Genomic DNA, 25,333 nt, shown 5'->3' on the forward strand with positions numbered 1-25,333 from the left:
ATCACTTCTCCACTACATATTTTTGCACATTCTGACTGAAAATATGCTGTTTGTTAAAGGCTTGGGTATTTGTGGTTTGGTTTTGATTTGGGGGTGGTGGGGTTTTTTTATTTTGTTTTAGTTCTACAAATGTCAGCCTTTTTTCTTGACATTCTTCAGGTTATTTCTTTATTTAATATGATGCTTTTATTGGAAAACAAGAAGTCTTAAGATATTTGTCTGCTTGGTTGTCTTCTCCTTAACCTTGCTGCTCATCTGATCATATCAGTTTCTCAGTAGTTATCATGACACAATATAGTCTGAGACATTTTTCATCATCCTAACACCACATTACATTTGCGCTGACTGTGAGATTTGTTTCATAGAACATATATTGTACTTTAAATATAAGACCAAAATTAAAATTAAAACTAATTAAATGTGCTTTAGTAATAGATACTGACCAGTTGTATTCAGTATAGTGACCAGTATCCAGACAACCTTTCTTTTATGGCGTATCTGTGTTTGGAGAACTATGGATACTACAGCTCTGATTCTGTGCAAGAAGTAAGAAGTAAGATCACATGTACTGCCATTTGGAGAAGCCTTTTGCTGCCACATAGAGTTTAAAGAAGTTCAGTGTCTTTCTGAGTGTGATGTGTTACAATTCATTTTTCATTTTTAAATCTAGACTGTTTACAGCTGCATTGTAACATCAGCATAATCACTGACTTTAAGATGCTCATTTGGGATTTATCCTACTGTAACTCGATGAAGAACTTAGACCTTTGAATTTGTAGGTCAACAGATGTGTGTTTCACCTCTGCTGCTCCTCAGAGTGATTACAGGCATGTTTTGCAGATGCTGTCAGGTTATTTTGCAAGCACATCTCTGATCTCTATGATGTATTCAGAATCAGAATGGCAGAAAGCCTTTTTAAATCTGTTCCATACACTTGGAATTATAGTTTGAAAAGACACTTGAGTAACCAGACTGTGGTTTTAGAAATGCTTTGGTCTTTTGCTTCTGTTGTTAGTGATTAAACTTAGAATTGCAAAGAAATATGGTGCTAATATTAACATGATGCTTTCTTTCAATTATTGTTTGTAAGGGAAGATGACTGTGCCTCCAAAATAATTTGCTTTATGGGACAGTCCTCCAGATCACAGATTTCTCCTTGGTTGTGGGTCATTTTTTAATTCTAATGCAGTATTTATTCCAAAAGAAACTATACTTTCATCAAAGAATATTAAAGCAGAATGAAGGTGGAACAAATTAATGTGTCTTTTGTTTAATAAACAAAACAAAACAGTCTCCAGACTACATCTTCATACAAAATATTGCCAAATAAAGAGTGCAGTTTAACCAATTGCCACATTTGCTACACAAATTTCTACAGAGCTTGAAGTAATAATTCTTTAGACAATTCCAATGCTATGCAAAACAAACAAATAAACAAACAAACAAAAAACCCAACCAACCAAACAAAAAAACCCACCAAACCCACCACACCTCAAAACCATAACTTTCTGAATGAGGTGTTTTCACCAGTGAATATTACATTGAGTTCTTATGTCTGACTAGTATGACACATTGTATTTGGCATTACCTTAAATAAAATATGAATAAGATAAAAAGAAGGATTCATTGACAGTAATGAAATAACAGGAGAGAATTTGCTCTTTGCAGAAGTCACAGGAAGTTTTGCCATTACCTCAGAGAATTCTTGTTTCATTCACAGGTAAAACTACATTTACCATTAAAGCCAACGGGGAATATTCACTAGCGAAAAACTAAATAGAGTTTTGAGAAAACTGAAAAATGAGGCATCAACTATGCTCTGTCAATCAAAAGTGTTGCTTGGATACAAAAGGCAAAGTTAATTTTGTATTTACTGACAGTTGTAAGTGAAACAGTTTTGTGGCAACATTACGGGATAATAAAATTTCCATATAATTTTATCTCTATAGGAGTTGGATTTTGAAGCTAAGACAAGCTATACACTGAGGATAGAAGCAGCCAATATGCACGTTGACCCTCGCTTCCTGAGTCTGGGACCTTTCAGTGACATGACAACAGTGAAGATAATTGTAGAAGATGTTGATGAGCCGCCTGTGTTTACTTCACGTTTGTACTCCATGGTGGTGTCTGAAGCAGCAAAGGTTGGCACTATCATTGGAACTGTAGCAGCCCACGATCCAGATGCCTCAAATAGTCCTGTCAGGTAATTAAGATGCCTTAATTGTTTACTTATTTAGCCTTTGTATTGAAGTTCTTCATTTTGTTGTGGGAGGGTCTTTGGTTACACTGAAAGCAATTAGTTAGCTTTTTCCCCTTGCAGAGGGAGACTGAGATGTTCTAAGAATTTGTGTATTTTGACCTTTATACTTCTGAACTACAGAACATTTGACAAAAATAATACATTTAAATCTCTGTAAAATAAATATTTGTGTCTGTGTGTACGTACATAATCATTTATATTCTGTGTGCACTATGCCCAAGCATGTAATAGCACATAGACTCTTGCATGGTAAACCAAAACTGTGGTCCCACAGAAAAAAAAATGTTAGAAAAAACTCTTTAAATGAGAGAAATGAATAGGACAAGACACACCCAGTCCTAGTCAAACTAGTTAAAGGCAATAATCTTTTGGCATTTGTAAATTCTGCTGCAGCCAAATATCTTCCATTTGAATGGGAAGAGATAAAAATTTGAAAGGCCTCTTCATCTTCAGTGTGTGAAGAACCTGCAAGTCTTCCAGAATCTAATGTTCAGGATCATAAAGAAACCATAAGAAACCATAAAATATCAATCTTATGTTTGCCTTTATCTAAGGTTAAAGCTCACAAAGCCAATGACAAAGACTCAGCACTTAAATTAAACCAGTAATGAGTTACTTTTTACTTTCCTGGTGCAGAATAGTAATAGTAATTGTCAAAGGAACATGCAAAGAATCTAGAGAGTAATACTTCTGACTTGAGAATTTTACAAACTTAAACATCTGCATGAGGAGGAACATACACACAATTCACAGCTAAATTTTAAATTAAAGTTAAAATAAAAGTCTAATTTGTTATTATGGTTCATTTATGGCGTACACAGAAAGGAACTTCACAGGTACAGAACACGTTTGGGTGTCACCTTTTTTGGTGATGATAAATTTTTAACTTTCATGCATTGTAGATGAACTTGGAGCTCTAGTGTAGCTCTGTGGTTTCTAACGCAGCAATCTCAAGTTGTAAAAATAAAGCATATGTTTCACTCCTAGAGGTGATGTAAATGTTCTCACTCTCTCTTTCATTATACATTTGCAACATATTCAATATAGTTGAATCCTATAATGTATAAACAGCTCCTAGATGGATGGTTGGCAGGGATTTGCTTGTGACATTTTTCTTTGCTGAGCTGTTTCTTTGCTGTAGCAGTGTTTTCTCACATGGATGTCAGCATCTGGTTCAGCAGAATCATGTAGAGTAGTTCCATAAATGCAGTCCATGCTCGGAATGCTTTTAATTCCTGCATAAGCATAAAGATAAATTTATAGGCCTTGATCTGGCTAATTTTTACAATTCCAGCATAAAAAATAGTTATATCACCAGCTTAAAAACATCCTGATGATTTCTTCTGCTTTGAAGTTGTTTGGAATTTGAGAAGGAGGAAGAAGAGAAATAGTGAGGGTTTATCTATATGATTACAAACCTGCTATATACATTGTTGGTGGTACTGACAGATCTTATAATTTAAAGCTCTCCTGCATCTGCTGTGATGCATATCAGAGCCAAATTCACCTAAAATTGGAATGTGTTAAGGAGGATTAACACATAATACTTTTAATTATCTATTTAAGAAGTTTAAATTATTAGTCTATAAATAAGTATTTGAAATTCCAAACATTGGATTATACTGATAATGATTTAAAAGTAGATTTGTTACAGTTCAGAAAAACATTGAAATTGTTGTACAATTCAGAAATGTTGAGTACTGGGGAGGTGGGGGGGGGTGCAGGGAGAGGGAAGTAATAAATAGTTTGAAAATAAGAGGTTCTCATATATGGACCTGAGAACTACTGATGTTTGAACTAGCTTAAATAAAGGATTTATAAGTCCTGCAGCTCAAGATTTTCAAGTATTACTGGCTGCAAGGAATTAAAGGATTAAAAGTATTTAACATAGGGGTTTTTTTTAGAATTTGAATATGGATACAATGCTTGTAAATACGTTAAGGGAAACTGCTTGCTTCCTATGCGTAAAAATGATTTTTATTCTTGTTTCATAAGAAGCTGTTGTCCAATTTATATTGTTAGCTTTTCTCTTCTCCCTCTATTCCTCTCCTCTCCTCTCCTCTCCTCTCCTCTCCTCTCCTCTCCTCTCCTCTCCTCTCCTCTCCTCTCCTCTCCTCTCCTCTCCTCTCCTCTCTTGCCCTCCCCTCCCCTCCCCTCCCCTTCCCTCCCCTCCCACTTTCCCTCCATCCCTTCATCATTTTTATTGCTTTCTTTTTGCTTTCTTTTCCTTTTCTGTCTTCCTCACCTTCATTCTCCTTCTCCTTCTTTCTCCTTCTCCTTCTCCTTCTCCTTCTCCTTCTCCTTCTCCTTCTCCTTCTCCTTCTCCTTCTCCTTCTCCTTCTCCTTCTCCTTCTCCTTCTCCTTCTCCTTCTCCTTCTCCTTCTCCTTCTCCTTCTCCTTCTCCTTCTCCTTCTCCTTCTCCTTCTCCTTCTCCTTCTTTCTCCTTCTCCTTCTCCTTCTCCTTCTCCTTCTCCTTCTCCTTCTCCTTCTCCTTCTTCTCCCTCCTCCTTCCTTCTTCTCTTTCTTTCTTTCTTACTATGTTTTTTTTAAGAAAGGTCTTTGGCTCTTCATGTTGCATAGTGGTAGTCTTAATAATTGGGAAATCTAAGGACTGGCACGAAACTGAATCCCAGCTATGAGGAGTGCCAAGACTGATGACATAGCAGAGGTGACAGGCATAGTCTCATGGGGAAGCTTGTCAGCCACAAAAAGGCTGAAGAGCACTGCTGACCAAATAAATGACAGTGCTGGCATGAAATAAAAAAATGAACTACAGGTAACATAAAATGAAAAAAAAAAAAAAAAGGTGTTAGAGAGCCTTATTCCATGAAAACTGCTGTTACTATTGTTGTTACAACTCTTTACCCTGTTCTCTCTCTCACTGTCACATAATATGATAAAACAATTCTAATTATGTAACAAGTCTCTGCTCTAAGATTTTGCAGTCAAGAGGGATAGACAGAAACATCATAATACAACAAAGTAGAAGCTGGTATGTTGCAACACAGAACAAGCAAATAATGTCTTAAGATAATTATATCCAGGAAGTCCCATTTTTTTTAACTATATCTTCTATAATTCTTTTCTTCCACATCATTCAAAGGATTTGGTTAATTTTACACCAGCAATCTAATATATTGTCAGTGTGACAGTAATTTTAATGATCACACTTGGTTTGATTAGGACATTTTAATCATCCTGAGTGTAAGGAAGTGCACTGGAGTACATACTTGATCTAAATGAGAGTGCAAAAATGTAACTCAATATTAAATCTAATGTCAAGAATATTCCAGCTGTAAATCTAAACCTGCCTAATCACCTGTCCCTTTAAGGATTATAAGCAAAACACCCACAGGCATTTTAACCTTTTCCCTTATGCTGTTTTCTGTTTGCTAAGGACTGTATTTCCCCTTCCTAAAACAAATTTAGAGGTAAAATATATGTTAAGCTAAAGAGTTATGGGCACGAGCCCGTGTTTGTCTAATGACAGTAAAGCACCAGGAGCTGACAGTGTTCACATGCAATCCCTTGACCTGCTCTGCATAATCTCTTTTTTTGCGTGATCCTGCAGCTCTGGGTGATGTAGGGGCTCTTCTGTTGGCAATGGAAAGTTTTGTGCTCAGACTGCCAGTCCCCATGGGGCACTGCCTGGTTGGTAGAGCCATGTAGCAAACTTCCAACTTGCCTTGTCCTCAGGTGGGGTTCAGGAGTATGCTATTCTATTAATAAATGAAATACCTATAGCCTCACTTAAGAGGACACTGTAGAAACATAGCCTGCCACTGTTAGCATAGGTCACTGTGTAACTCACCTTTGCAATGGCTTTGCTTATCTCAACATCCTAGAGAAACTCGACAAAACAAAGCTCAAAATGGCGAAATAGTGGAAACACTTTCTCTCTAATAAGAAATCAATGAAACATTTTTGAAGCTGTAATTGAACATAAATAAAAAGTTTTCTTTCATCATTCACTTAGGTACTCAATAGATCGAAACACAGACCTGGAGAGGTATTTCAATATTGATGCCAACAGTGGAGTCATTACAACTGCCAAATCTTTGGACAGGGAAACTAATGCTGTTCATAATATCACGGTTTTGGCTATGGAAAGTCGTAAGTAACAATTTAAAGATTTTATTGTCTGTTTATCTGTAAAACTTCAGGCTTCACTGTGATCAGCTGCACTGAAATTATGACAGTTTCAAACCATGGCAGGTAAAAATAGCTTCTTACTCAATGTAAAAGAAACCCGTGTCATAAAAACAGATTAAGTGTTCACTCTTCCCTTTGTCTCACACCATGTGTAGTCTTTTGACCTCTGAAAAACAAGTACAAAAGAAGATGAAATGTCTTAAGTCAGCAGTCTCAGACCAGGTATCATTAGAGAAAAAGTGATATGGAGTATAGAGGAGAGCAGTTAGCCCATCTTAGTGATGGCAGTCACTTAGAGTTGATTGCTGTTGGCCAACCACAGCATTCTTAAGAGTTATGAAGGAAAGGGGATGTGAAGACTTGTGTGCTTTCCACTGTAGAGGATATTTTGTGCTTCATATCTTTTCTGGTGTGAAATGAAAAGTGTTGAAGAACTGAATCCTTCAAACACATGCAACAAGAATTTTGTTAATGCAAGTTTAAACCTAAACTTATTCAGGTCTGAATACATTCTGTGAAAAACTACATATTTTTGCCTTTATATTTGAAGAATTTATTTCTTAAAATTTCATCCTTATTCCTATTCTGTTGGGCTGTGTTAATAAAAGAGTTATCAGTTCTCTGGCCTGCTATTTTAAAAATCCTTACTTCTTGCTTTCATTGAGATTAATTTAATGTTTAACCTGAAAGCTAACATTTTTCATTTAGTGTTTGTATGAATTTATCTTGCATTCTCGGAAGTAGAATTTTGGTCTAGGAGGCCAGCATGGAAAAATTTTTCTGGATAGTAACAAAGCTGACAAGGTAGTCAAGGGGCTTACTTGACACAAGTGAGAGTATAGGAGCAAAAGTAAAACCTTACAATGCTTTAATTTATATTCGCGGCCTGATTGGTTTTCAATAAGCTTAGATCATCAGAGGAAACAGTGTCAAAATTGCTTACTCCTCTGGTATTTCACATGTGGAATAAAAAACCTAAGCAAAACACCTTGTGATCTACATTTGGATGCATTTCTTTAAACACTTACAATATTTACTAAAATGTGGTCACAATACCCTATAAAATGACAGATACATATTTGAAGCTTTGTAAAGTTTTTCATTCTGCCATACATTATCACTAATATCACTGTTTGTGGTAAAGAAACAATACAATCTCTCTTTACTCCAAAACACAAGTGTTTTCTAGCAAAATAATTATAGCACACGCTGATGTCCTTTATGCTTATAAAAAAATCTACTATAAAAGACTAGATGATGACACTGGCCTCTGAACAGATTCATATTTTAGCTAAAGATGTGCATCAGTTTAAGAATATTATTCATATTTAAGGTGTTCAACATGTTAATGACAGTGTTGAAATACTTAGTTGTGTGTGCGCTTTAAATACTTCGGTATTTACTTGGGAACACAGGTTCCTCTTTTTTTTTCTATTATAAATAGCTGAAGGAATTCTGGTTTTAACTTCTTAATAGCTGGTCAATCTAAATCGCAACAAAAATGTGTTTAACCCATAATAACCATGCTATTTGTGATATTAATAGTGCTGTTCTGGCTAGCTATACTCCTTGGTGATGGTTTTACATCTTCTTGCTCTTATCCTTCCACATTATGTGATTCAATGCTGTGATTAGTGAGTTAGATTTTCAGTTTATCCATGAGACTAGAACCTTAATTTAATTAAAGTGGCTGGAAAACAAAAAACATTGTTTCCATGATGTCCAGAAGATCATAGAATCACAGAACAGTTTAGGTGGGAAGGGACCTTCAAAAGTTGTCTTGTCCAACCCCCCTGCAATGGGTTGGGACATCTTCAACAAGATCAGGTTGCCCAGAGCCTCGGCCAGCCTGGTCTTGAATGTGTCCAGGGATGGGGCATCTACCACCTCTCTGGGCAACCCATTCCACTATTTTGTCACCCTCATTATAAAAAAATTCTTCCTTATGTCTTGCCTGAATCTCCCTTCTTCTAGTTTAAAACCATTACCCCTTGTCCTGTCGTAACACACCCTTGTAAAAAGTCTGTCTCCATCTTTCTTATAGGCCCATTTTAGGTACTGAAAGGCTGTGATATGGTCTGCCTGGAGCCTTCTCTTCTCCAGGCTGAACAAACTCAACTCTCTCAGCCTTTCCTCATAGGAAAAGTATTCCATCGCACTCATCATCTTGGTGGCCTCCTCTGGACCCTCTCCAAGAGGTCCATGTCTTTCCTGTACTGAGGGCTCCAAAGCTGGATGCAGAACTCCAGGTGGGGTCTCACCAGGGCAGAGTAGAGGGGCAGAATGACCTCCCTTGACCTGCTGACCACTCTTTTTTTGATGCAGTCTAAGAAATAGTTGGCTTTCTGGGCTGCAAGAGCACATTGCTGCCTCATGTTCTGTCTTTCATCCACCAGAACTCCCAAGTCATTTTTGGCAGGTCTTCTCTCAATCCCTTCTTCCACCAGCCTGTATTGATACTGGGGGTTGCCCCGACCCAGGTTCAGGACCTTCTGCTTGGCTTCATTGAACCTCATGAGGTTCTCCAAGATCAAGCCAAGAACTTCATATGTATTTCTAGGAACAATTGTAATGGATTTGACATGTACACGCAAAAGAAAAATGCAAATGAAAAATGTACTGACCCAGATAATAACGTGCAAGGAGCAATTTTTAATTGTTTTGTTGGCTTCTTTTCCTATAGAGAATCCAGCACAAATTGGGAGAGGGTATGTAGCCATCACTATCCTTGACATCAATGACAATGCCCCTGAGTTTGCCATGGAGTATGAGGCAACTGTCTGTGAAAACGCTCAACCTGGTCAGGTATGGCTTGATCGGGTTTTTTTGTGTTTATTTTTATTAGATAGGCAGCCATTCCTTATGGAAGCCTGCCAGCTTTAAGATAAAATATAACCAGCTTATGCCGATAAAAATGACGCTGTGATGTGCAGCACAAGCACAAATTAGTCAAACCTGAACATCATCACCATATCTCTGAATAGAAAGACTTGGGTGTAAAAATTATTTGTTGAAGGTACTGTTAAAATCTCTGGCTTTCTTACTGCTATAACTGACATATTTTGCTAAACTGACCTAATTTTGAATAATATTAAGAATGCTTACTTCCTCCTAATTTTGCTAGGAAGTGGGAAATCATAACATGGAGGTTATTCTGAGATGAAAGGACTAGCATTCCTAAAATGAGTAGGGACTTTTATTTCCCTCAGGAGAAAGTATGTGTCATAAGGACACCATTTCACAAGAGAAATATATTCCTACCATATTCCACAGGGTTTTTAACTCCACAGATATCTCCCTAGTAGTCCCATACTCAAAGTGTCTGGTGTTATTTACCCTTGGTGTCTCTCATATTTGGACTTTTCTTCTCTACCTTGTACGACCTCAGAAAATGTATAGATTTTCTCATTCTCTCTTTTTTTTTCTCATGGAAAAACAGTAGGTGTTTCACTCACATAGATCCCACATATTCCCTGGAAGACTTTGCACTTTTGTGTATTTTCCCAGAATATTGTCCTTCCTGTGGCAGACATTGTTTATTGCACATTTCAAAATCACAGCATAATTTAAATCCTTAACAGAAAAGACTATGATTATTAGCTTGTGTTCATGAAGAATATAGAATATGCATGCTCTTATTGGAATACCTGTTTGTTACTCTGAATTGTTAGCTCTGGGTATTCATACGTTATGGATTTTAAGCAATGATGGCCCTCTTTTTTTAGAGGCAATTTTGGACAAAATTTTAGAAAATTAAGTCAGAAAAATAATTATAATAATAAAAAATAAATCCCAGGAGATATTAATGTACTTATGACTTGTTTTTTTATTTCCATGATATTAAAAAAAAAAAAAAGTAAGTGAATTATTGCCCAAAAGCATAATCTTCTTCTTGTGAAAATTTACAACATCAATTGTAACCACTTCTAACTACATTGAGGTCCAAGCAGAAGATACACTTCTTCCACTGCTATGCAGTTTATACTCCAAGCCCTGGAGAATGACAGGACCTAACTTTCTCATAGGCCCTACTGGTCATTAATTTTTGACAATAAAGTTGGTACAGGGAAAGTAAAAAGTCACATTTTACTTTTAATCCTGTCTGTGCATACGTAAGAGATTAGAAAAGCAAAAAGCAATAACAACAAGGCTCAAGGGAGGATTGATACTTTGATAGGTAATAGAGGGGTTATACAATGCACATGTGTTTATGCTTTTTAACCATTCCAAACAATGAAACAATGAATCTCAAAACAGGTGATCCAGAAAATCAGTGCAATTGATAAAGATGACCCACCAAATGGCCATCAGTTCTACTTCAGTTTAACAGCAGAGGCAGCAAATAACCACAATTTTACACTGCAGGACAACAAAGGTAAGGACATTTTGTTTATGTAAATATTCATCATTTTGAATGTATCATGCTGATTATGACCTACCTAAACTTCTGTTCTGGTAAGGACATAATTTAAGTCATAATCAGCCTGCAAAATAATTTTATCTCTAGATTATTTGTCAAAGAAATTAAGCTGTTGTTTGAATCTTTTAAAGCCTTGAGCCTAACAGAGCAGCTTCTTTTTTTTTTTTCCCCAGGAGTCATTCTTCTCCTTTTTTTTTTTTTTTTTCCCCCCTGTATTTATAGGTTTTTATCTAAATTAGATTTTACTTTGGGTCAGTGACTGAAAAATGTCCAGGAATTCATGTTGTATTAGTATCACTCAGGGCATAAAAAATAAGTGCATAGTAAATCAAGATTTTTTGTTTTGTTTTTTTTAGAAAAACATATATTTTCAGTAAGTATACCATCTATTGAAGAATGCTTTTGATAATGGAAGCTACTTACAATATTTATAGAGACTTCTTATGACTATTTCTGAAAGACTTATGCAAAGACTCCTGTTGACCTCATGTTACTATTAGTTAAAATATCTAAGAACAAGCTTCTAATTAGTGTTCTCATTAGTTGCATTGCACAGCATGGCAGCTGGGCAGCTGGGTGTATATCAGTCAGTTGGGATATTAGCTGGAGCAAATATAACTAAATAGACACTGTGTTACTCTTGCATTGCTCTTTTATGGATCAGTGCAGAACGAGAGCTACAAAGTCACCCTTATTAATACAACAAGAAAAACAGACATATGGTGGACTAAAGGATAATGTTTGTACAGAAAGGCTTTGAACAACATTCACTAAGTACAACATGTGACCTAATAAAGTTCTCTCACACAGCTAATTATTGCCTTACCCTGCATGTTTTTACTGACATGCTTAATTTTCTTCATATGAGCAGTTTGCAGTTTGACAGTAGAGACTGTAATAGTAATAATGATCAAAATAATAACAATGCATTACAATAACACCCTATTCAGAAATCTGACATTGTTATAAGTACTGTAAAGTATTTAATGAAAGACAGGCCCTCTTCCAGGGAACTTATAATTTGGAAAAAGTAATAATAGACTTTTGCAATGCCAGTAAAATGCCAGTGGAGTTACAAGACAAAGCAGCAGTTGCCTCTTTTGACATAATTTTATGCGTATCTCATGTGATGCTATATGAAGAAGTGCTTGCATCTTTTGCCAGACAGGTCATAACAGATGACACAATAAGATAACTTTACAGGACTATTGTATGTTAGTCTATAGATAGATAGATAGATAGATAGATGGATAGATGAGTAGATAGACAGACAGGCAGCCTGGCCGACCAACCTTTTCTATACATTCTAGGAGATGTAACTCCCTGCCTCTCAGGAGCTGTCAACCTGTATTGAGCACAGTGAGTTTTGCACATATTTTCTGGAACACATGGACTTTTTAATCTCCCAACTCAGAGCAACATTGGACCACACATTTTAGATTTATTATATTAGTCAGATGAGACTCAAAACAAATGCGTGTCTCTGTCACATGTGCACTTACCTGTCTTTGTGCATCAACTGGAATTTTTGCATTAAAAAATATTTCATTGGTCTTCAGAACTTATTCTCCTATTAATACGTTCATCTCTTCCATTAATACAATATCTATATTTGTAATAATTGAAATAGATCCTTGGAAATTAAGAAGGTATCTTGATACTTAATCTGATCACTGAAATATGATTTTTAATTTTTTTTTTAATAATGAACTAATCTTCAACTGTCTATTGAGATTGTGGAACTGTGAGCTTAACTAAAAGCAAATATACCTCTGCAATTTTGAAACAGTCTTTCATGGAAAATAGAAACCTTTTTCTTTAATTAAATAACATTTCTCAGCTGATCTTATCTCTGCAGGTTCAAAAATGTATGACCAGGAAAGATAAACTTATTGAAATAATATAAACATGTTTATAAATTCTTTTAAGTGAAATGTTATTATTTATAGGCTTGTGTTGTAGAAAGGGCATATATTTTATATTTATCTTTTTTTATTCCTTTATCTAGATAACACTGCAACAGTATTAACCAAAAGAAATGGGTTCCGAAGACAGGAACAGTCTGTTTTCTACTTGCCAATATTCATTGTGGACAGTGGAACGCCTTCACTTAGTAGCACTAATACCCTTACCATCAGAGTCTGTGATTGTGATGCAGATGGTGTTGCTCAGACATGCAATGCGGAGGCATACATCTTGCCTGCAGGACTTAGCACTGGAGCCCTGATAGCAATATTGGCTTGCATCTTGACACTGCTAGGTATGTCTTCTTTCTGCTACCCTTATTTTCTGTTCAAAGTATAGCAGCAAAAAGTAGATAAATACATATGTACATAAGATTCAACACCACCTTTTACCCCTCCTCCCTGTCCCTCCCCGCCTCTTGCCCCTCCCCCCCAGCTCCAATTTCTCTAAACAGGGATGCCTAACATTCCAGGCAGAAGAGCATTTTGTACCATGAGCCACACAAAACCTCTAGTTTGGAATTTTCAAGTTCAGATACCTTGTTTATATGTCAAGCTTCCTCCAGACATATACATGAAATAATAGGAAAAGAGAAAAAGATCACTTGCATTAAATGTAATATTTAAGAGATAGACAATACAGTTTAAGGAAGTATTTGATTTAGCATATCCACTGTATAACCAGTATCCCTTTTTCTGAGATATAACTATTTTTAGATATGTATTGATTTGCACAGAACAAAAGACATTCAGAAAATTCAACAGATGTAATTTGCTGATGGGAATCATCATATTTAATTGAACATTTTCTACAGAATGATCTTTTGTTGCTTCTGCTGTTGGCAGAACAGTTGGATTTTATGTTGTGAAACTGCAACTAGATAAAAGTCAGTGGAAAACAGTGCAACAGTGTCAACACCCTAGTTTGGTTAGTGTTTCTCATTTCATGACTAGTCCTTAAACAAAATGACTACATGGTAGTACTAAAGGCCCAAGTCAAGGAGTAAAGATGAAGGATAAACTTGCATCTGGTTGATCTGCAGGATACAGGTGAGCAAAAGTACAGTTTTGCTTATTGTCAGAAAGATCACATGCTAACAAGGGTACCAATTTAGCACACAAGAATTTTCTTGAGTATTATTATCAACGGAGAGATTTTTCTGTTCCCCGGCTGTACACATGAGTCTAAGGAAAAGGGGAAGACCATAGCCTCCTCAGGTTGATACAATCCCAGTGGTGGTTTATCTGTCACTGTTATCCAAGTAATTTGAATAGGTCAAATCAAGACTTTTGTCCACACTTCTGTTCATGGCAGTATTTCAACAATGTATAGATTTCTTATCAACTTGAATTAACCTCACTGTAAACCATTAGAAGCAAATGTCCCTTCTGCTACAAACATTTCTAAAGGACTGTTGTGGTTTAACTCCAGCTGGCAACAAAGCACCACACAGTCACTCTCTCACTCCCCCCTGGTGAGATGGAGGAGAGACTAGAAGTGAGAAAAACTGTGGGTTGAGATAAAGACAGTTTACTAAGTAAAATGAACTTTACATGAATATGAAGCTAAATGGTAGAGTTCAAAAACGTATATAAAAGATCCTTTTATATCAACTGGCATTGACATCAGTGGAAAAACTCCCATTTAAAGCTTTGGTCCAATGTACGTAAGAAGAAAAGTTCTGTAACAATAGCAATTCGCTTCATCCCAAATTGAAATGCCATCATTTCTGTTATATGTGAAAAGGGAATTTCTAAAGATTGCATAAAAAATACTATATATAAAATGCAGCCTGCCTTGGGCATGAGCTTTTCTTAAATAGGAGTCATATGTCTTAAAGAGCATTGAATGGAGAAATAGCATGTTACCAGGGAATAACTTGCTTATTCTACTCAGTACAGGAGGATGCAGATACAACCAATAAATCAAGAAACATAAGCTTTTTATTACAATCATTTTTAAAGTGTGCCAAACAAGTGTTTGTTAAAAAATTGAGGATAAGATCTCTGAACATAGTGTTTGAATAATAGGCTATGCGCTGAAGAGGAATCTGGCATATGGCCACCTTGAAGTTGACTTTATTGGCCAAAAACTTGGACTTACAAATTCAGCTGCCTGAATGCAAAGCTGCTCTTTATCCAAATAGACATTATTATGTGCTGTTATCACGTCCAGTCTAAACTGTTCCTTTTGAGTACAATTCAAAGCTGCGGGCACAGTTTAGGCTGCATTTGTATGCCAACCCTGGCTTTGAGTCCTGCATTTTGGTACTGTGTCCTGCTGCTGTTTTGGTCCCTGCCTGGTGCCAGTCATAAGGAAGAGGTGCCTAAGCATCACTGCAGCTCAGTGAAGTCAAGTGTTGTTGCTTCTCTGGTCCCAGAGCCTTTCTTTTTCTCTCATTTGTTCCTAGAAGACATTTTCTGGATCAGCTGAATGGTAGTAGTACTGCTAGGAATTTACCTTCTCCCTTTACCATTGTTCTTTTCACATCCATTCTCAAGAAAAAATCCTGAAGATCTGCTATTGCAGCATAAAAAATATGCTTCAGCTGTTGGCAAGCAGTTCCAGGGCTGGGACCAAGGGATGCACCTTTTGGTGTAAGAGTTTATGAGTCAAAAGACGAGACAGGCTACTGGATCAAAAAGTTTTTTCTGACCCAAGTTTAACATGCAGTGCAAATCTAGTCACATTCATCAATGTAATTTCAATGTGAGTGCTAGTTATAAAGCAGAGGATGCATGAGATTTGCATAAATATCATGGATACATGCATCCTGGCACAAGCATCTTGAGTTCTCAACAAGCTCTTGCTTTCTTAAAATAAGTATAATATACTTTGATATTTGTTCATGCCCTATACATCCCTTTGTCTAATAAATAACTGTTTGTCTTGACTAAGGCTTAGATTGTCTCAGTGGCATGTGTTAATGTTATTATTTTTACTTAAGCAACCAATCAATTTTAGATAAGCACAATGTTTTCAGTAGCACTAAGAAGGAAGAATGTTTGGAAATCATACTAATTCATTATAATTGCATATAACATGGTGTAGACTATTTTTTCAAACTAAAATAATTTTTAAATGTTAAAAAGGTTTTACTAGAATTGTTTTACCTCCTCATATTGAGTGATGGAGATTAAATTCTGAATTTTATTCCACAAGAATTTTCCAATACTTTGCTAATTACTCAAGAGAGCTTTATAATCACAAACTGTACAGTGAGGCTTTGTTTTGAAAGAAAAAAAAAAAAACACACAAAAAAACCAACTAAAAAAATGACTGGAAGTTATTCTACAAAAAGCATATGAAAAGCTAGTTATTATACTTTTTAGACTGTACATAATTTTTAGAGAAGTAAGCAGGTATTTTGTAACTCCTCTGAAAATTATATGGTAATATAATTCAAGGTAATTTGCTTTTCAGTTAGCATCTTCCAGACACAATAATTTCTTTTATAACAAGTGTTTAGCATTACATTTGTACATAAAGTCACACAAAAAGAAGAAAGTTCACCTGTAGATAACCCAATCATATTTGAGAGGTTAAAGACTTTCTTTGTATTGAAACAATGGAAAGATAGATTGACATAATGCTTTTTCATTATTTTTATCTTCCATACTTCTGCATATAATCTAGAAGTACCACGTATTTTCTTAGAAACACATAGAAAGCCTCCTGTTAGTGTGCTACTAGAGTTTACAAGTTAATGATGCATTGACTAAATTTCAAAATACAGAGAAATTTTTACTTTTTCATTGAAAGATGAGGAATTTGTTATTATTATCATGATATCACAATACCAAGAACCCAATTAAATCAGTACACATAATTTTGTGATTCATAAACAAGAAGAAACAGTCCTAGTCATAAGAATCTTCTTCTCTAAATAGATAAAATGTGTACAGAATGTGACTATGTAGTATGTGTGGGTTTTGGTCTTGCAGTTTTAAAAATGACAAATCTATAACTGTTCTAATTTGGGGGTATCCAAATTAAGTCATTTAAAAGGCAGTTGAGTATGCAATGCAGAAGCTGTTTTCTGAAAGTTACAGAGCCTATTAGGGTCACTCAGCGTAGGCATTTAAAGGTCACAGTCACTTTGCAAATATCAATCTAAACTGATCAAACAACAGTTATATATGAAGCTTGTTTACTGGGAATTAACTGCAGGTTTCCTGAGTCTTGGTCTCTGTAATCCTCAGATCTCATATGACTGTACTGGCAACCGCAAGGTATAACTAAATAGGTTATTAGTGTGCTGCTTACATGGCTGGGCATCCCCAATCTTCAGCTTTATGAATCATGACACACCTAAGGCATAAACCAATGTGCAGATTTGCTTGCAGCTGATCTGGCTTATTGCTATAGTAAATGCCAGGCTTAAGGGTATAGCATATACATGGCATGTTAATGCTTGTGATTTAGCTCTGTCCCTTACTGTATAGCTCTGCATCTAGTCTCCATTGGGTTGTCTCAGAGATTTTATGGCTTCCTTACCATTATGTTGCAGTTGCCTTGAGTACAAAAGGAAAGATTAATACTAAAAGAGAGAAATATGTTCAAGTGACCTAAACCTGACTTTTTAGCAGATCAAACGAAAATGGAAATCTCATAATAATTCCATAAACACACTGCAAAATGGCAAAGCAAAAATCCACTCTCATATTGAAAGGTGTTTGTTTAAATACTGATTTAGGTGAACTGTAACTACTGATATTGTCTTAAAATTTATACTGACACAATGATAAAACACATATTACCACAGCTAATACAAATACAAATTATACCTTTTCTTAGCTATTGTAGTTGTTAAACAAAATCAACATTTCTAATAATTCGGGTAAATGAGAACAAAAACATTTCAGTTCTTTATTAGTTCTGGTTATTTAGTCTTTATAATTAGTTACTTCTAATATTGATTGATTGGTTTATTTATTTGTTAAATCACATATGAAATCAGTATTGCTATTTCATCTCTTTAGCATGAGTTTTGTGTACCAGTATGGAGCCCAGCTTGTGGCCTCAACATGCAATGCATATGTCCCTAAAGCTTTTCTGTTATATTATTTCTTCTCTAACAAGCATAAAATTAGGTTTTCTAGATGTTTGGCCAGTCACTAATGATGGACTTAATCTCTGCTTTTGTGATAAATGTAGCAAAAAACCCTACCATGTCTTATTGAGAAATGGATAGTTTAAAACTATTTGCACTTGATTTAGATATGAGTGAAATTTGTTTTGGGCTTGTATTCATCCCAGCAGTTCCTGCAATGCAGCTAATGCTGTGTTCATTTAGAGGTTAAACTTCATTGTTCATAGCTATTTGAAGGACTAGAAATTAATAATCTCATAAAGCCATCTAAATGCTAAAATATTTAACCTTTAGAAAGACTCCATATTTTTCTTGGCTTCAAGCAAGTGTGGTATGTACAAGGAATACTATATAAAACATTCATTGTATCTTGATTTTTATCGTACCTTTAGGCACACCTGCCTACTAAGTTTCATACTTTTCACTTCTTAGCAGGTATTTAACCTTCAAAATGAAATATTTTTAGAGAGACAATGATGTTAAAATGCATTTACACTTGAGTAAAGGAAATTAGCTGCTTACTTAAATGGCAATAAAAATGTGGCAGTAAATGTTAAAATGAACAATTTAAAAAGTTGTGTCAATACAAATTGTGGTTTAAATGTATATTTGTACTGTTGGCGAGCTAATTTGTCTTTCACTTTAAAATATCTTTTATAATAAGGAAAAACATTCAGAGTATTTTCAATGACAATTTTATGTTCGCTGCTGTGTAATTTACAGCTCAGTTTGTGTTATACAAATATTAGAATGTTTTGAAATTTCACAAAAGCCACTTTAAAGGTCAAAATCTTACATTGTCAAACTGCTTATGTAAATATTGTTCAAAGCAAAATGCCCCAAACTAGTAGCTTCTGAATTCAGTACATAGAGCAAAGGTGTCAAACTCATATTCACCGGTGGCCACATTAGCCTCGTGGTTGCCTTCAAAAGACTAATTTATACAGTCCTAAAATTACATTTGGCCCTTTAAAGGCAGCTGTGAGGCTGATGTGGCCCCCAGTGAAAATGAGTTTGATACCCCTGACATAAAGCATGAATCAAGGCAATGCCAGGGGCAAAAAAAAAGTGATGCTGATGTTCCAGTAACATAGACTCACAAGGCATCTGTTAGTAAATGGATCATTAGATGTGTGCCTGGTAGCTACTGAAAAAAAAGGGGAAAAAATGTTCCCTAATATATTTGTCAAAAAGTTTAGAAAAAATATTGAACTTTTTCCAGTGTTATTTTTAGACATACATGGCTCCGAAGAGAAATAAAAAAAAAAAAAGCAGAAAGTCCGCCTTTACTTTAAAGTCATCTCATGCTTTAACCAATTCCAAATAGTACCATAACGTCTGTATGTGTATGATACAGTTTTCTGCATGCACAGTCTCTGAATGACTGGTTTGTTCTGACCAAGTGATTCCAATATTAAATCATGCCTCATGATGTCTAGATTGATATTGATTTTGAAAATTCCTATCTGAAAAGAAGGGAAGAAGGGCTTTAAAGAATGGCAGTCCTATATCACACAATTTATGGAGGCCACTTTTGAGACTACTCAAGGTAGCTCAAGTTTAATTTTATCTATATAAGCTTTTGCTTTCCCAGATGTTTATACATCATTTAGTTGGCATATCAAAGTACTGTAAGTAAAGATTGTAAACCTTAGGCATATGAATTCATATCATCACATATTCTTAAAATTAAAAATAAACATAAAATCAGAAGAGATTAATTGAATGTGGAATGACACTTTTCAATGTACTGTTATTTTTACAGCCATAGCGATGCCTGTTATTTTGTAGGAGTATCATTAACTCAGCAAATGTTATCCAGATGCTACAATATAGTGTTAAGCATTTTCTAGGAGGATGATTCACACTCCATCATGTCTCACAGATGGGTGCAATATTCATATTACTGGTTCCATATTTTGTGTGTCAGCAATGATGTTTCTTTACCAAAACTGTATTTGAACAAGAGCAGCCTTGATTTAGTTTCTCCTGGTTCTTTTGACTGTCACAGTTTAATATTAGGTTTTAAGATGAAAGAAACTTTAAGGATTAAGATTAAAAAAATAATTACATTTCTAGCACTGGTTGATCAAATAAACTCCAGCCCTAGCCATTTTCATTAGATGGAATTCATAAACCTCGAGTACAGTACTTTGCACTTTATAGGAAACTGAGGTCTTGCATAGAGATACTTTTAATCCATGAACTGGGACAGTCTTATTTTACACATTGCTTAACAAGTCAGTGTACTCCAATCTACTTTTTCAGCAGAGATTTGCCATATATTTTAATTCAGTCACTTCCCAAACCACAGTTGTTAAATGCCATTCGGTTACTTTATGAATGTGCTTTTATCACTTGGGCAATTAAGAGTTCAGGAAAAGGTCCCTTTTTATTTCATAGCTGTGAGAATGTTTTAGTCAGACTGTAGCAGTCCTAAAATTTATGTTTAGCAGACAGCATAGTATATAGAATTAGAGATGAAGACGTTAATCCAGAATGGTTTTGGAAATAGATTCTTTAACGTCTAAAAAGCTTGTTGTTTAAAAGCTGTTTAAGAACCTGCTAGGTTCCAAATCTAACTGCATAAATTGCCTGCTATTTCCTTGAGCCATACAAGTTAATGAGTATTTCCACCACTAGGAAAATTATGAGGAAAATTTAGCATTGCTAAAACTCCAGTCTCTCTGTCTTCCAGTTCTTGTCTTGCTGATTGTCACTATGAGGCGACGGAAAAAAGAGCCCCTCATTTTTGATGAAGAGAGAGATATCAGAGAGAACATTGTAAGGTATGATGATGAGGGTGGTGGAGAAGAAGACACTGAGGCTTTTGACATGACTGCCTTGAGAAACCTCAACATCATCCGGGACACCAAGACCAGAAGGGATGTGACACCTGAGATTCAATTCTTGAGCAGACCAACTTTTAAAAGCATCCCAGATAATGTCATTTTTAGGGAATTTATCTGGGAAAGACTAAAAGAAGCTGATGTGGATCCCTGCGCACCACCCTACGACTCCCTGCAGACATATGCATTCGAGGGGAACGGCTCGGTGGCAGAGTCACTCAGTTCTTTAGATTCAATCAGCTCAAACTCTGACCAGAACTACGATTACCTCAGTGACTGGGGCCCTCGCTTTAAAAGGCTTGCGGATATGTATGGGACTGGACCAGACTGCTTATACTCATAGCCTTGGAACCTTTCTCTGAAAATGCACTGAAGAATACTGAAACAAAAAACTCAACCTTACGGACTGAAGAAAGTTGTAAATATTTCTCCATTTTTAACCTTTTAGGTTTTCTTCCCTTGGTGGAACATACCTTCATGAGACTTGTCTTAGGGACTGCACTGACCACACAGAATATGAGCATTCGGTGGCATTTTTGATAAACTGAAATGCTCAGCCACATTCAAATAGATAGCAACCCTGAAATACCTGCAGAGGCAACTCACTTTCGAGAGTATGTTATGCACTGTGACCTCAATGAGCCAATGACACTCTGTAGATGCCTTGGCAGCACTGCTATATCTAAAGCGCAGAGTCTCTGGCATGAGATAAGTGTAAGAAAAAATAAAAGTGAATTTGCAAAAATAATTCAAAACCACATTACAGTATATAGTATTTACAGATACAAGGGGGTTTGAACAAATTTTCCTTATTACGTTGCATGCAGCTTGCTAGGCCAAAAGCAGGACAGACATGAAAACAAACAAAAGCCCAGCAGATATTTTTTTTTTTTTCTTCTCCCTGTTTGTTCCCAGAGCTATTTAATTGGAAGTCCCTGTAATTTCTGGGTAGTTTTATGAAAAATTATTGTTTGTACTAAGAAATTCCACAGTGTTTGTCATTGACTTACCAAGTAGTTAACAAACCATATAAAATGAGAAATATGGAGGTGTATCCTTATGATTGAAAAGTTTTGTGATGCCCATGTAGGTATAGAAAAGATGTTGCTATCTATTTGCTATTTTTTATTGTATCTTCTGATTTGTACAGGAGAATTTATTCTTTTTTATTATTATTTGACATAAAGTGTTATATTTATTTTGGAGCTCCAATCTCCACTAAATTCAGGTCCATTTTATTGCCTAATGGTATTAGACTTGTCAGAACATGCTGATTTTTCTCCAGTCTCAGATAAACGTAGGAAATGAAGCATGGAAATGGAGAAATTACAGTAAAGGAATCTCACTTGTCATTCATCTCTCAGAAAAGTGAGTAGCTCCAAGGACATGCAGTTGTTCTTCTGAGCCATTACAAAGTCTGAGACATTTAAATAAAATATTTATACGTTGAATTTTTGGAAAGAGGACTACAGAGGTAGCTGGGAGTGTCTTTAATGCAAGATTTAATTTTCAAGGTTAAACATGCTATAAGCTTCAAAGACTGTAAACGCCTTGCTTTTCTCCTTCCCCTTCTCTTTTGCTGCTGATGAATCACAGTAAAAAACTCTTTTCAATTTCTTTCTTATGTTAAGCAATGTAATGCTATTAACTCCAGAAATCATCTTTAGATCCTGCTGCATAAAAGTATTTTTTTCCCCAAAGCTGGTAACTCACTGTTCATAATTTCTACTCTGGTTCAGGAGTGCCAAAATAGAAAGACAACTGCTGTTGGTCAAAATACTGTACGATTTTGAAGTAGGATTTCTTAGAATAAGACAACTTTTTTATGATTCTGAAAATATTTATACTTCATCTTTCATGATTTATTACTAGATAACAAGGCATATATTCAAGTAAAATAGTGGTTTTAAACATTATTTCAGACTGTTTTGTTTTAGATAAACTGTAGATGAGTTCCTAAGGTAGACTGTGCTCCTGCAAACCTTTTTGCTTGTATCTAACTTGAAATTACTTGTCTTGCCTGTGATTACTGAAAGGCATACAGAATTGTTTGCAGGACTGTGTTTGTGAGTAGAAGGTACTCCATAGAGGATGATGCTCACTCTAAAAGTACTTCTTTCTGCAAGAAGGATCCTTGTACTAAAGTCCTAAAGTATGGGTGACAGCAGGCTGGGTGACAGTGACCTATCATTAAGGCTTTGTAATTTTTGCAACCCAGCATTATCAATTAACTATGTGAAAGTGGCCTTCAGCTCCATCAATGAAAACAAAATAATTTTAATCATCTGCAACATATTTAATTTGAGTTACATTTTGGTAGACAATCCTTGTTTCATAATTCAGTATATTTGCTTCTAGTTGTATTAAATATATATATATAGGTATATATATATATATATGACAGATTTTGTAATGGAACTGAAAGATATCGCCCATGACTTTTAGTCATACATGTAAGATTTTCAATAAAAAAATAATAAAAAAAAAATTAACTGCGTGTATGAAATATAATGGGAGCATGATATGCTGCAGAAGTTAAGCAGGTATTAAATCAGCAAGGTGCTGAGAGAACAGTTTTTATTAATCTCCTTGTTGTTTGTGGAAAGATAATTCATACATCTGGATTAAGATGTCAAAAATGCTGATTTTAGCACATAACACTCTAAGGAGATTTAAATGTGGTTTAGAGTAAACAGCACAATTCTGTTGATTTTCCACCTTCTAGAACTGTAAAAACAAAAGCAGATCCCCTGTTATGAAACTCGTTAGAGGGTTTTTTTTGCTGTGTTTTCTATGGAACAAACTCTTTAATGCCATAAAAACTCTTGCATAGATGTGTTTTCTATTGCACAGCTCTAAAATAATCACATAAATTTGTTGTTGTATTACATATGCTTACCTATTGATTATATTATCATCGTAAGAAAGAAAGGTGGAAGTCCCTTACATTTGATGACAATTGTTACTTTAGTATATGCATGTGGTCTGCATTATGCACATACTATATAATGGTCTCCATAAGTTATGATGACTATAGGTTTTCAAACTTTATAATCTGATGCCAATTCTTTCTCTAAGTGTTGTTTGTATTGCATAGCCTGATGTCATAAAGTATATTCTGCTGACTACATACTGTAAAATATAAGAAATATTTTCTCTTCCCTGGAAAGGCTATGAAATTTTTTGAGCAAAATTATTAGAAAGACCTTTTAAATAAACTTCCCATTTTATTTATTTATTTAACTTTCTGAAGAGCGACAGTATCTAACTAGAAGCCATAAATACTCCTTAAAATTATGTCAGATATTGCAACCACTCCCATCTTATAGTGCAATGCCAACACTTCTTTTATTCCACCGTATGAAAATTGAACAGGCTTATTTTAAATTGAGATTTCCAAGCACCTTGACAATTATATGGTTCTGAGAGAGCTACTAAAAAAATCCACATGAAGACAAACGTTTTGAAGATTTAAGGCATGACTCCTTACTCTGCTTTGACCAATGTAAAATCTGAATTCAAGGAAGTTAGACAGTGGGCATTTTGATATATTTTTTATTCAAAAGAATAAACTTAGTGTATTTACTTTATTAAATTATATCCCCAGTAAGGCATAGCACAGGCCTTCCTAAGCCTACTAATTCTGACAGTTGGATTAATACTGTAGGATTCTTGAAATCTGATGGTACCAACCGAGACCTATCCTTATCCCTAAGACTTAGGGGGGGGAAAAAAGCTTCATTTTTTGCTTGCTGTTTTCTGTGTTGTTTTGAAAGAGGAATTTCCCTTTAAAGTTACAGATTTTTCTCAGTTACTTTATCCTATGTAACTTCAGGTGCTGGCAGTCATCAATAACAAAATATTTCCTGTCCTTTTTGTTTTTCAGAGATTTTGAATGAGAGCATGTGATGAAACAGAAAATAGCAGTATCTTATTTTTATGGACAAGTACTCTTGTATGATATAAAGACGAGTAGTATTTTGTCTCTTATCTCATGTGAACACATATTTCTTAAAATCATATGTATTTTTAAACATTCTACCCACACCCTATTTATTTTTAAATACCTTAGTTAACCAAAGAGTATCTAAAAAATTAACCTTACTCTCAAACACTTTGTCTACTTCCATTAATGTCTGACTTAGAAAAATATAGCTTAGATTCAGGAAAAACTTTTAAGATTGCTCCCACCATATCACCATATTTTGACGCAAAATAGGTGTTGCAAGGACTGCTATTTCCATGATGATTTAAAGCCATAGGTTATTTTAGAATAAAATGGTATCCAATTGAACTTCCTATTCCTAGAAATGGTGTCAGTTTAATGGAGTTTAAAATTTGGTTGATTAACTAAGGTCACTGTGGCAGTTGCACATCCCCCTCTGTCTCCCTTCTGCCGCCCTCTTGGTGTGGAAGGTGCATGCACACCTCCACCCTCTTCCCCAACACCTCCCGCCTCTCCTGCTATGGGGCAAGTTAACAGCTCCTTTTGTTTAACCATCTGTCAGTTAGCTAGGAGAAGGGAATCGGCACCAGAGAGTTGGGAAGTTTCTGGCTGCCCACAGCCAAAGTAGGGGGTGCCGAGAAGTTTCTGG

The 25,333-nt window shown here is 35.5% G+C and overlaps 1 protein-coding gene across 1 annotated transcript in view; it reads left to right on the forward strand.

The window, feature by feature from the left end:
* Positions 1–23,895, forward strand: part of CDH7 (cadherin 7) — an 82,828-nt gene extending 58,933 nt beyond the window's left edge. Inside the window, exons 7-12 of the mRNA XM_082045354.1 lie at positions 1,950–2,203; positions 6,237–6,373; positions 9,096–9,217; positions 10,670–10,787; positions 12,841–13,092; positions 20,588–23,895. Of these exons, the coding sequence (XP_081901480.1) occupies positions 1,950–2,203; positions 6,237–6,373; positions 9,096–9,217; positions 10,670–10,787; positions 12,841–13,092; positions 20,588–21,081 (1,377 nt within the window). The 3' untranslated portion in view covers positions 21,082–23,895. The remainder of the gene's footprint in view (positions 1–1,949; positions 2,204–6,236; positions 6,374–9,095; positions 9,218–10,669; positions 10,788–12,840; positions 13,093–20,587) is intronic.
* The last annotated feature ends 1,438 nt before the right edge of the window (positions 23,896–25,333 follow it).

This window comes from Streptopelia decaocto, assembly GCF_964273445.1.
Source record: "Streptopelia decaocto genome assembly, chromosome: 2".
In the NCBI taxonomy this organism is placed as follows: Eukaryota; Metazoa; Chordata; class Aves; order Columbiformes; family Columbidae; genus Streptopelia; species Streptopelia decaocto.